The following is a 13,437-nucleotide window of genomic DNA, read 5'->3' on the forward strand; positions in this document are numbered from 1 at the left end:
TGAATAAAGAATGAATTATTTAGTAAAAAAAAATGTGACAAATGGAGCATAATAATTGCAGTAAACTATTGAAAGAACGAATGATTTAGTAACTGAAATTAAATAGGAAGATAAAACTAACATTTTTTCTGCAAGAATTCAAAATTCACGAAAGCGAAGAGATTAGATACAGCCACTTGAGAGAGAAAACATTTGTTTTTATTGGTAAACTAGGTTTATTTTTAATAGATATAATTGGATTTTTAATAAAAAATAAAGACACAATAGGAAAATTAAAAATAAAATAATTTTCATCTTTCACCTCCCACAGCTTACACCCCAATTTGAGGTGTGAGAAAAATTGGGATTTGAGGGGTAAGGGAGGGTAAGCCTTACCCTTACTTACCCTTACCCTTCATTTGCTCACCCCTTTCCAACTACTCCTTACCTTTATTTACCCTTCCCTCACCCCCATCCAAACAGAGCCTTAATGCCAAAATCTCAACTTGCTAATTAAATTTTCTGTTCCTTTCATTTTCACTGTTAATTTGTCATCAAGCATGAAATAAGAGTAAAAAAAAAAAATCTATTATTGGAAAATATTGTTCAAATGTGTCTAGGATGGAGAAATTCCTTCTTGTATTATGCAACTCCGTCACCGGATTTGGATGTATACTGTAGTAAAACATACAAAATTTTACAAGCCACTATCCATACAAAATACCTCTAATCCATGTATTTCAACTATTTGGACTTGTGTCAAAGTGAAAATAAAGAGAACGATCGAGGCAGAAATTGCAGAGGGAATTTATTTGATTTATCTGCATAAAGCTTGTCATCTTGACATCTGCTATGCAAGAAAATCATACCAAACATTTCCTACAATTGTGATCATCCACATGGTAATTTAATAAATCCCAGATACATGCAGCTAAGCACAACCCATGCGTACAAGGATTGACCACAATCTTCTGTGATGACATTAATTTACTATTCAGGAAGATGGTGAGCAAGTGATCATGCCTTTCACATACAATCTTCAATAACAATTGGAGAAATTCAAAACGATATATACAAGTATTTGAACCCTGAAGGTTTTTAGGGAAAAGCACATTGTTCGTTCTAAATTTTCTGGCTCGTTTTTGCATCACCTCACTATCACATACGATCTAATTAGATGCTGAGGAAGCCCTTCTCCTTCAGGCTCTCAATAGTGTCCTTGAGAGTAGCTTCCAGAGGAATGAAGTTGATACCCAAAGTTTTTGCTTTCTCTTTGGATACCTTGGCATGTGGCATGAATTGAGGTTTATCATCACATCTGCAATGTTTAAACAACACATGGATTTCAATGTGGGAGAAATTGCAGTTAGAAAACAAGAAAGCTCAAAAAGACAAAAAAAAAGTAACAAGTTATTTAGGATATTGGTGATAAATGAAAGTTTTTGTGCACAATTTTACTTTTTAAAGCCATAGAATTAATCTTCAGAATGTTTCTCAACAAACTCTCTCACAACTGATCCTAACAGCTTACTTGAATTGCCCATGTAACCCCAGAAATGTTATCCAAAAGAAGATGGCCAACATAAAATGAGTGTCATTTGAATTGCAGAAAACAATCACTTACTTTGCAGGAAGTTGCAAGGAGGGAAAATGTTCATGGACAATCTTCACAAGTTCAGAATAGTGCGACACATTTGCAACTAAACAATATCTGCCATAAGCTGAAGGAATCTCAAAAGCTTGAATATGAGCTTCTGCAACGTCCCTAACATCAGTTGACCCGTAATATTCGTTGGGATATGTCTGAGCTCCTGCACCAAGAAAACTAAGACGTTCTATCAAAGAAAATAAAGAATAATCTTGTTGCAAGGCAGACTGGTTCAATCAGTGGAGATAAATTTGAAATTTCTTGGTTAGTTCCAAAACAACCAGAATGAAGGGGAAAAAAAAATAACTGGATTGAAAGTGGGCTAAGTTTAGTTGAGTTATATAAAATAACCACGTATTTACATATATATCATCTTCTAGCAATCCTTTTTGTTTGGAAGATTATCATTTATAATTCTTATATAATTAAACGGTTGCTGTATACTACCATTTACAAGATTAAAAATCATCGCCACACTGGCATTAAGAGTTGGCTGTAAGAGAGGGCCAATCACATATGCTGGATGTATTGTAACCAAGTCAATTGCATTCTCTTTTGCAAAATTCCAAGCAGCCTTTTCCGCCAAGGTTTTTGCAAGCATATACGAAAGCTGAAAAGAAACTAAATTAAGTGGCATCAGCATATAATAAGATGTAGAGAACAACAGAGAAAAGAACAGAGATGGTTCTTTTATGTTGCTTTTATATCTCTGGAAATAACTAATACTTTAAAAAGATTGAAGATAAGATTTTGTAAACCAAAATAAATAAGTTTATAAAGTACTAAGAAATTAGCACAAAAGAACACCTTCATTTCCTTACAAACTGCTGGATCCGAATGCCAAGTCTCATCTACCACCACATCAGGGGTCTGAGGTTTTCTGTCAAACATAACTGTCGCCATAGAAGATGTTATAATCACTCTCTTGATAGATTGAACTTTTGTGCATGATTTAAGAACATTAAGTGTTCCTTTCACTGCTGGATCAATTAGTTCTGCCTGAAACCCAGAAAATAAAATGGGAATATTTCTTGCAGGTCGTGTGAGGCAATGAAGAAAATGTATTAGGCCTCAAAATTATAAGCATAAGGGCGCTGATCAGCTAATTATCTGCTATATATAACCCTTTACACAAAGTTTAATGAATTTGTTAACCTATCAAGAAGATGGAAGGTATTTGAAAGGTATGAGAGAGGAACCAGTGGATCAGTGACTGCAAATAGTACAGGGGATGCAGTATGGAAAACTCCTTCGCATCCATCAACTGCAGCATCAAAAGACCCTTCTTCCAGTAAATTTGCTTTGAACAAATGAAGCCTTTCCTTAGCTCCATCAAGTGCAAGTAAGTGATCTGTTTTCTTTGGATCACCTGTGTCACATTTAAATAGAATTAGCTAAATTAGTGCGCAAAGTTCAGCATTAGTTATATTTCTCAGTCCGTGGATTCAATTCTCAGTCTGAATGATTTTTTCCTGTATATTTAGAGGGTGGCTTTGTTGTGATGATAAAGTTACACCATTTATGACTTGGAGGTTATGGATGTACATCAACCTTACCTAAAGCCGAAAAGTATGGGATGCTTCATGCACTAGTCACCTTTATATAATTGTAAATTTTTCTGACTAAAAGTTTCCAATATAATTGTAATTCACAGTTCAAAACAAATGTAACGAGAAAGGGGGAAAAAACCAGAATGAAAGAAAAACAAAGCACGGTTGGCTTAATTAATGCACATACAAGATAATTATCAGCAAGATTGTAGGTTTAATTTCCTAGAACTTTCCAAAAGAAGAAGATTCCTGTGCAAAACCACTCAGCCAATATATGGCTAAATTTGGTTAAAAAAAAAAAGCCAAAAAACAGTACTTTGAAGGAGAAGTTGAGACCTGTGTCACGAACAGTGGCTTTAACGATATAACCCCTTTGGAGTAATCTCTTAATCAGCCATGAAGCTATGTAGCCTGACCCTCCTGTTACACACACCACCTTCCCTTCTCCACACATCCTCCCTGTAGTTCTCTCTAGTAAAGAAAAGCAATAAAAATGAATGGTTGCTGTTTTCACCGTATATTGCTTCTCTGTATGTTTCTTTATAATGGAATTGATGAAGAGATGAAGTGCATATATTAGAATACTATTTGATAGTTGTATTTTTCTTTTTTTTTTTTTCTTTATTTTATTCTTTTTTTGATGATTGGATCGATTGATACCCACCTCAACTAGCTATTTTTAATGTCAAAATTTCAACTTGCAAATTAAATTTTCTGTTCCTTTCATTTTCACTGTTAATTTGTCATCAAGCATGAAATAAGAGTAAAAAAAAAAAAAATCTATTATTGGAAAATATTTTTCAAATGTGTCTAGGATGGAGAAATTCCTACTTGTATTATGCAACTCTGTCACCGGATTTGGATGTATACTCTAGTAAAACATACAAAATTTTACAAGCCACTATCCATACAAAATACCTCTAATCCATGTATTTCAACTCTTTGGACTTGTGCAAAGTGAAAATAAAGAGAACGATCGAGGCAGAAATTGCAGAGGGAATTTATTTGATTTTATCTGCATAAGGCTTGTCATATTGACATCTGCTATGCAAGAAAATCATACAAAACATTTCCTACAATTGTGATCATCCACATGGTAATGTAATAAATCCCAGATACATGCAGCTAAGCACAACCCATGCGTACAAGTATTTGAACCCTGAAGGTTTTTAGGGAAAAGCACATTGTTCGTTCTAAATTTTCTGGCTCGTTTTTGCATCACCTCACTATCACATACGATCTAATTAGATGCTGAGGAAGCCCTTTTCCTTCAGGTTCTCAATAGTGTCCTTGAGAGTAGCTTCCAGAGGTATGAAGTTGATACCCAAAGTTTTTGCTTTCTCTTTGGATACCTTGACATGTGGCATGAATTGAGGTTTATCATCACATCTGCAATGTTTAAACAACACATGGATTTCAATGTGGGAGAAATTGCAGTTAGAGAACAAGAAAGCTCAAAAAGACAAAAAAAAAAAAAGTAACAAGTTATTTAGGATATTGGTGATAAATGAAAGTTTTTGTGCACAATTTTACTTTTTAAAACCATAGAATTAATCTTCAGAATGTTTCTCAACAAACTCTCTCACAACTGATCCTAACAGCTTACTTGAATTGCTCATGTAACCCCAGAAATGTTATCCAAAAGAAGATGGCCAACATAAAATGAGTGTCATTCGAATTGCAGAAAACAATCACTTACTTTGCAGGAAGTTGCGAGGAGGGAAAATGCTCATGGACAATCTTCACAAGTTCAGAATAGTGCGACACATTTGCAACTAAACAATATCTGCCATAAGCTGAAGGAATCTCAAAAGCTTGAATATGAGCTTCTGCAACGTCCCTAACATCAGTTGATCCGTAATATTCGTTGGGGTATGTCTGAGCTCCTGCACCAAGAAAACTAAGACGTTCTATCAAAGAAAATAAAGAATAATCTTGTTGCAAGGCAGACTGGTTCAATCAGTGGGGATAAATTTGAAATTTCTTGGTTAGTTCCAAAACAACCAGAATGAAGGGAAAAAAAAATCTATAACTGGATTGAAAGTGGGCTAAGTTTAGTTGAGTTATATAAAATAACCACGTATTTACATATATATCATCTTCTAGCAATCCTTTTTGTTTGGAAGATTACCATTTATAATTCTTATATAATTAAACGATTGCTGTATACTACCATTTACAAGATTAAAAATCATCGCCACACTGGCATTAAGAGTTGGCTGTAAGAGAGGGCCAATCACATATGCTGGATGTATTGTAACCAAGTCAATTGCATTCTCTTTTGCAAAATTCCAAGCAGCCTTTTCCGCCAAGGTTTTTGCAAGCATATACGAAAGCTGAAAAGAAACTAAATTAAGTGGCATCAGCATATAATTAGATGTAGAGAACAACAGAGAAAAGAACAAAGATGGTTCTTTTATGTTGCTTTTATATCTCTGGAAATAAGTAATACTTTAAAAAGATTGAAGATAAGATTTTATAAACCAAAATAAATAAGTTTATAAAGTACTAAGAAATTAGCACAAAAGAACACCTTCATTTCCTTACAAACTGCTGGATCCGAATGCCAAGTCTCATCTACCACCACATCAGGGGTCTGAGGTTTTCTGTCAAACATAACTGTTGCAATAGAAGATGTTATAACCACTCTCTTGATAGACTGAACTTTTGTACATGATTTAAGTACGTTAAGTGTTCCTTTCACTGCAGGATCAATTAGTTCTGCCTGAAATACAGCAAAACAAAATGGAAGTTTTTGTGAATACACGGTTTATGAATAGTGGACAAACCAGATAATACCTCAAAATTATAAGCATAAATGACACCGGGATAGAAATTAAAGCAGAAAAAGAATTAAAATGGCCATGCAATAACAAAGCTAGAGCTGATAACCTCCTGCAACCAACTAAAATGGCTAACGTTTATAATTCAAAACTGATGCATCTATATGTTGTTACTGATTTGAGTAGAACTGACAAAATTTCTTTTATAGGGGTAAGGTTTGCAACACCATTTTCATCGAGTCTAGATTTTTGGAAAAACAATGGCAAATTGGACCAATCCTAATCCATCATGAAGATATAGGAATATAATCAAAAGGTATGGGAAAGAAACCTGTGGATCAGTAGCTGAAATTAATACAGGGGATGCTGCATGGAAAACACCTTCACACCCATCAATTGCAGAATCAAAAGACCCTTCTTCCAGTAAATCAGCTTTGAATAAATGAAGTCTTTCCTTAGCTCCATCAAGAGCAAGCAAGTGATCTGTTTTCTTTGGATCACCTGTTTCATATATGAATAGAACAATTGACATGAATGAGATTTTTCATTAAACTTTATCTAATTTGGTAAAGAATTAGCAAGAATTAGGTTAATCAAACAACTTTAATTGAATTTCATGATTCTTGTGCATACAACAAACAATAAATGTTTGAAAAGTTTCCTAATTTAAAAAAAAAAAAAGTAGTTCCTAATTTAAAAAAAAAAAAAGTAGTTCCTAACATGGTTGTTATTCACACTACACATAATGTAACAGAAAATGCAACAGAATCAAGAATTATAAGAAGAAGAAAAATATCCAAAACAACTTCCTGATAACAACTGAATAATCAAATTAAGGTTAAAAAGAGAGGAAAAACAGACAAAGAAAGAGAGATACTGACTTGGGTCGCGAACGGTGGCTCTGACTGTATAACCCTTTTGCAGCAAGAAATTAACTAGCCATGAAGCTATGTAACCTGAACCCCCTGTTACACATACCACCTTGCCTTCTCCGCTCATCCTGTCTGTGTCTTGTGTGTGCATATGGAGGGGTGGGTGGTGGGCTACTTATAAAATCTAGAAAATGGGGGACCACTTTAATTCTGTAACAATTTAAGAGGAGTTAGCCACTTTTATTTGCAGATATTAAGGAATCCAAGAGACTGGAAAAGGATTATAATTTGAAAGAAAGAATTAAAGAATGCCATAGATTAATGTTTGAACATGTTGAATTAGAGTGTCTCATATTAAGATTATTATTGGATATTTAAAAACAAATGGAAGGATATTATGCGCAGAGAGGCGGGTGAAGCGGTGTGGAGCAGAACCACATCGTTGTACCATCAATAGACAGTTGGGATAGTTAAGGTGCGGGGGCAACACTCATTATTGTATTCTGCTATATACAGGAAATGCTAAAATGATGAATTGCAGATTTTTTTTTTCCTCATAGTAAGAATACTGCAGCGGCTCCATGGACGTAAATACATTGCCAAATGTAAAATCTATGTTCTTTTATTTTAATTGCTCCATTTTTGCTTCGTTTAATCCCACTCTCGTACTTCTCTCTCTCTCTCTCTCTCTCTCTCTCTCTTTCCTAGTTGGTGAAATTTCTCAAACAGATAGAAAGAGGAAGAGAAATTCATAAACATACAAAACCCTTTTGCAATCTCCAACATTTGGCTGGAGTTTGAGTGGGAATGCAACCATTACAGAAATTTAACAAGCAACATGTTCATATTTCTTCATTTTTCATAACTTGTGCGGGAAATCCTCGTAAAAAGTTCAAAATTATTGCTTTCAAATCAAATTAGTCACTTACTGATGCTCTGTGGCGATTATTGTGGATAGAGACCTTGAATTGGCAAAGAAAATATCAAAATGCCAAGATCCTTCCATGCAGCAAATGTGGGGATGTGGTTTCAGGTTCTAGTTTCACTTCTCACTCAAGACCTCAGTTTTTGATCATCCAACAACACCAAAACTAGATAATTGTGTATGGTCAGAAGTGTCACATCAGAGTCAATAGTTAAATGATCGAGAGGCTTGTGAACTGGAACAGTGAAGTTCTTCCTTGTACAACACAAACTCTAATTTTATCATGAATTCATGTTTTTTTTTTTTTTTTTTTTTTTATAAAACATGAATTTATGAATTTGATTGCCATAAGATCCATTTTTCTGATAACTCAATAATACACGTTAAATCAATCAAAAGAAATAAAAGACACAAGATCATTTAAGCCCTTCAATTTCTTGGTGGTCTATTACAAATCTAATTAATTTCTTTAATTAATTAAATTAATTTTTTATTTATATTAAATATACTTCTAGGTAATTTTGAAATTTATTAGGATTCCTATTCCTAATAAAAAAAATTATTATCAATTATAATAGTTCTATATATAATATTATATTAATTTATAATTTTATTTTAAAAAAATAAACAAAATCATTTATGTATTGTACAGACACTTGATTAGTTGGTAATTAATTTCTTAAATTGTCTCTTCATTTAATTTCTTTTACCTCATCCAACCTTAATAATTTAATTATTTTTCTACCTTTTCTCTTAAAAATAAGATTTTTTTACATTTTATGATATATTAATTTTAATATAATTTAAATTTAAAATTTTATAATTTTAAAAAATTCAAATACCATCAAAATAAAGTTAATTGATTTTCATTATTTCTTAAAAAAAATAAAAATAAAACAAATAATATAGAGTCTAACCATTACATGGTTGCACCACTAGTTATAGATAATTGAAGGGATGATAAATTGATATTATATCTTGATAAATTATTAAGTGCACTCAGTATTTATATTTATATTTATATTTATATTTATATTTTTATATTTATATGGTTGTGGAGAATATTAATGTAAATTGCCACTTGCCTATGGTTATAAAAATGATATTAAAAATATTATAACAATAAATAAAAATAATTAATATTATTAGTGCCAATCCACAAAGACACTTATTACTGGGTCCATTTTCTTGTACCTTTAGGCTGAAATGTTAGTTGAAGGTTTTTACTCTTTATAGTTTATACCTTGGTAGATGACACAGAAGATTTTTGGAGTTCTTTGTTTGAAAATTATGATTTTATAAGAATTTAATTTATTTTATTTTTTTTAAATTTTGAGTTTTAAATAAAAGAATTAATTAAGAAATTTATTTTAAAAGAGATAAAAAGTAAATGTAATTTATAAAAATTTATTTAATTTTTTAAATAAATAATTTATTTCCAAATACCTTGAGAATTGAAAATCTATTTTTGGAGTTGGTGAGAAGGAATAGTTGGCGAGAAGGAATCTTGGTTCCCATCATGAAGGTAGATGGGAGTAGAGTAGTCGAGTTTTGTCAGTCATTGATTTTGATTTTGATTTTGATTTTGATTTTGATTTTGATTTCCCATTTTATCCTCCAATTCACTTGCAAATTACAATCATGTCTTTTTCTTTTGTCATCTTTGTTCAGCATTTAGCTACACAATTACAAGTCATAAGCAAGTTTCTGCTACTTCTGGTTCCTACTAGCCTACCAGATACGTATGCTTTGTCACGTCCATTAGTGAAGTAGGTCAGTGGTGATCTTTTATATCACATTGATTGTATAACGTGTGTGTGAGTGGGATTTACACACTTCAATAAAACTGTCATGATTGATGTCCTTTTTTTGCCTTATTAACAAAATTTCCACAATCTGGACTTGTGTCAAAGTGAAAAACTGACAGAAATATCAAAACTGAAATTTCAGAGGAAATTTATTTGATTTTATCTGCATATAGCTTGTGATCTTGACATCTGACATGCAAGACAGCCGCAGAAAACATTTCCTACAAGTGTGATCATCAACATGGTAATGAAATAAATCCCAGATTAATGCAGCTAAGCACAAGCCATACATATAAGGCATGACCACAATCTTCTGTGATGACATTAATTTACTGTTCATGAAGATGCAGAGCAAGTGAGCATGCCTTTCACATACAATCTTCAATAACAGTTGGAGAAATTCAAACAATATCTGCAAGTATCTGAAGTTCTGAACCCTGAAGGTTTTTAGGGAAAAGCGTATTGTTTGTTCTAAATTTTCCTGCCGGTTTATGCATCACCTCACTATCCCATACTGTCTAATCAGATGCTGAGGAAGCCCTTCTCCTTTAGACTCTCAATAGTGTCCTTGAGAGTTGCTTCCAGAGGAATGAAGTTGATACCCAAAATTCTTGCTTTCTCTTTGGATGTCTTGTGCTGTGGCAAGAATGGATGATTATCATCACATCTGCAATGTTTGAACAACACATGGATTTCAATGTCAGAAAAATTACAATTAGAGAACAAGAAAGCTCAAAAAGAAAAAGAAGCAACAAGTTATCTAGTATATTGGTGATAAATGGAAGTTTTTATGCACCATTTTTTTTTAAGTCCATAGAATTAATCTTCAGAATGTTTCTCAGCAAACTCTCTCACAATTGATCCTAATTGCTTAACTAAATTGCCCACGTAACTCCAGAAAATGTAATCCAAAAAAAGATGGCTAGCGTAAAATGAGTGTCATTTGAATTGCAGAAAACAATCACTTTCTTTGCAGGAAGGTGCAGGGAGGGGAAATGTTCATGGACAATCTTCAGAACTTCAGAAAAGAGCGACTCATTTGCAACTAAACAATATCTGCCACAAGCTGCTGGAATCTCAAAAGCTCGAATATGTGCTTCTGCAACATCTCTAACATCAGTTGACCTGTAATAAGTATTGGGATATGTTTGAGCTCCTGCACCCAGAAAACTAAGACATTCTATCAGAAAAAATAAAGAATAATCTTGTTGCCAGGCAGACTGCTTCAATCAGTTAGGATAAATTTTAAATTTCCTGGCCAGTTAAAGCAAATACATTCTCAAAAACAAGCACAATGAAGAAAATTATCTAATAACTGATCCTAACTGGATAGTAAGTGGGCTAAGTTCAGTTGAGTTGGCTTCTAGCAATTCCATGTATCTACATATATATCATCTTCTAGCAATTCCTTTTAGTTTGGAAGACTACTATCTATAATTCTTATATAATACTAAATGGTTGCTGAATACTACCATTTACAAGATTAAGAATCATCTCCACACTGAAATTGAGAGTTGGCTGTAAGAGAGGGCCAATCACATATGCTGGATGTATTGTAACCAAGTCAATGACATTCTCTTCTGCAAAGTTCCAAGCAGCCTCTTCTGCAAAAGTTTTTGCAAGAATATACCAAAGCTGAAAAGAAACTAAATTAAGTGGCATCAACATATAATAAGTAGATAACAACAGACAAAAGAACAAAGATGGTTCTTTGGTCTTACCTTTATATCCCTGGATATAAAGGATACTTTAAAGGTAAAGGAAACCGATTGATTGCAGATAAGATTTTATAAACCAAAATAAATAAGTAAATAAAGTACTAAGATAATAGCACAAAAGAACACCTTCATTTCCTTACAAACTGCTGGATCTGATTGCCACGTCTCGTCAACCACCACATCAGGAGTCAGAGGTTTTCTGCCATACAAAACTGTTGCCATAGAAGATGTTATAACCACTCTCTTGATAAACTGAACTTTTTTACATGATTTAAGTACGTTAAGGGTTCCTTTCACTGCAGGATCAATTAGCTCTGCCTGAAATATAGCAAAACAAAATTGAAGTATTTTGTAAATACTTGTTTTATGAATATTATAAGCATAAATGATAAACTCCTGCAGCCCACTAGAATTCCTAATGTTTATAAATCAAATCTAATATATCTATGTGTTGTTACTGATTTGAGTAGAAGTGAACAAAAATTTCTTCTATAGGGGTAAGGTTTTGTCACATATTGTAGAAGAACGAAGAGAAATAATATTGTTAGGCAGAATAAGGGTCAGGTAGAGAATGTTTTGGAGGGAAATGCTGTTGAGGAAGTTAGAAGGAAGAACTGAATTTGTTAATTGGTTACAGTTAGTTGTGCAAATGCTGTAGTTGTGTAACTGCTGTATAAAAGGAACGATCCTCATCTGCATTCATTCATTCCATTAATGAGTCAATAACAGAACTTCTCTTTCTCTGGTTCTACTCTTTCTTCTCTTCTCATCTAAGTCTAATTCTCTTCTCATCTACTTTCTATCCTCTAGATCTGCTTCAATTTTTGCATCCAGAGGTTGAATTAGGGTTGATACCTAACCATCGAGAATATATAGGAATATAATCAAAAGGCATGAGAAAGAAACCTGTGGATCAGTTGCTGAAAATAATACAGGGGATGCTGCATGGAAAACACCTTCACACCCATAAATTGCAGAATCAAAGGACCCTTCTTCCAGTAAATCAGCTTTGAACAAATGAAGTCTTTCCTTAGCTCCATCAAGAGCAAGCAAGTGATCTGTTTTCCTTGGATCACCTGTTTCATATATGAATAGAACAATTGACATGCACGAGATGTTTGATAAAACTTTATCTAATTTGGTAAAGAATTAGCAAGAATTAGGTTAATCAAATTACTTTAAATTTAATTTCGTGATTCTTGTGTATACAACAAACGATAAATGTTTGAAAAGATTCCTAATTAAAAAAAAAATCCCAACAGTGTTGGAATTCACACTACACATAGAATGTAACAGAAAATGCAATAGAACCAAGAATTAAAAGAAAAAGAAGAATACCCAAAACAACTGTCTGATAACAGCTGAATAATCAAATTAACTTCAAAAAAAAAAAGAGGAATGACAAAGAAAGAAAGATAGATACTGACTTGGGTCACGAACGGTGACTTTGACTGTATAACCCTTTTGTAGCAAGAAATTAACTAGCCAGGAAGCTATGTAACCTGATCCTCCTGTTACACACACCACCTCCAAGATGGCACCCATGAAAGGCACCGTTGGACAATTCGATGCTGACTCATTCATACTTTTTAGTAGAGATAATATTTAGTCATCAATATTAATGTGAGAAATCAAATTAGAGTGAGACAAGGCCTTTTTCACCAGATTGACTACCAAGCTACCATGTTTAGTGGTAAGTTTGATCCGCATATGTTAGCCTTTTTAAAATAACATATATAAATGGTGGATAGTAACCTCTTGCTTTTGGAAAGAGATGGTGGATAGTAATTTTAAACCATATAGCCAAATCACAAATAAACACGTAATGGATTTTTTAATTTAATTCTATTAAGATTTATTCCCAATTATTCTTCAGCAAAATATAGTTAAATTTATGAATTAAAACTATAATTATTCAATTCCCATGTCAAACCACTTTAAAATATCATTTACATCACATATGTAAGATTATAATTTTCATCAAAATAATGCATTTCAAGAAATTATAAAAATAATAAATTTAAGAAAAAACTTGGCAGGTGCTCAAAGGACATTTCCAAGCTAGCTTATGAATAAGTAAGACAAACGTTATTCATATAAAGATTAAATTTTTTTTATTGAACCATTTTATTCGTACATCCTCTCACATTGTCT

General features: G+C 32.8%; 2 protein-coding genes across 8 annotated transcripts in view; both read right to left on the minus strand.

Moving 5' to 3' along the window:
* Positions 1–12,934, minus strand: part of LOC110659969 (phenylacetaldehyde reductase) — a 38,490-nt gene extending 25,556 nt beyond the window's left edge. Inside the window, exons 1-6 of one of the 7 annotated variants that reach the window (XM_058135761.1) lie at positions 7,762–7,962; positions 6,842–7,042; positions 6,292–6,461; positions 5,711–5,902; positions 5,351–5,513; positions 4,858–5,063 (exon numbers count right to left, since the gene is read on the minus strand). In XM_058135761.1, coding sequence (XP_057991744.1) covers positions 4,873–5,063; positions 5,351–5,513; positions 5,711–5,902; positions 6,292–6,461; positions 6,842–6,983 — 858 coding nt within the window. In that variant the 5' untranslated portion in view covers positions 6,984–7,042; positions 7,762–7,962 and the 3' untranslated portion in view covers positions 4,858–4,872. Of the gene's footprint in view, positions 1–4,857; positions 5,064–5,350; positions 5,514–5,710; positions 5,903–6,291; positions 6,462–6,841; positions 7,043–7,761; positions 7,963–9,689; positions 10,233–10,361; positions 10,722–11,037; positions 11,201–11,409; positions 11,602–12,189; positions 12,360–12,612; positions 12,635–12,710 lie in introns of those variants that run through there. The other 6 variants (XR_009143734.1, XM_058135763.1, XM_021818093.2 and 3 more) reach the window with 6 other exon arrangements.
* Positions 775–3,742, minus strand: LOC110659972 (phenylacetaldehyde reductase). Its single transcript, XM_021818101.2, has 6 exons — positions 3,514–3,742; positions 2,827–2,996; positions 2,435–2,626; positions 2,075–2,237; positions 1,604–1,790; positions 775–1,297 (listed from the first exon to the last, which is right to left on the minus strand). Exons 1-6 carry the CDS (start codon positions 3,629–3,631, stop codon positions 1,153–1,155), a joined length of 975 nt encoding a protein of 324 aa, XP_021673793.2. The 5' UTR covers positions 3,632–3,742; the 3' UTR covers positions 775–1,152.
* Positions 12,935–13,437: the final 503 nt, after the last annotated feature.

Source organism: Hevea brasiliensis, chromosome 14 (genome assembly GCF_030052815.1).
Source record: "Hevea brasiliensis isolate MT/VB/25A 57/8 chromosome 14, ASM3005281v1, whole genome shotgun sequence".
NCBI lineage: Eukaryota > Viridiplantae > Streptophyta > Magnoliopsida > Malpighiales > Euphorbiaceae > Hevea > Hevea brasiliensis.

What these genes read in the sequence shown, in the direction of transcription:
- LOC110659972 (XM_021818101.2), bottom strand. Translation starts at nt 3,631, where the DNA reads ATGTGTGGAGAAGGGAAGGTGGTGTGTGTAACAGGAGGGTCAGGCTAC. An exon ending in TTGCAGTCACTGATCCACTG is followed by an intron (nt 2,627 to 2,826) that starts GTTCCTCTCTCA and finishes TCTGGGTTTCAG; the next exon opens with GCAGAACTAATTGATCCAGC. An exon ending in GATTTTTAATCTTGTAAATG is followed by an intron (nt 1,791 to 2,074) that starts GTAGTATACAGC and finishes TTCTTGGTGCAG; the next exon opens with GAGCTCAGACATATCCCAAC.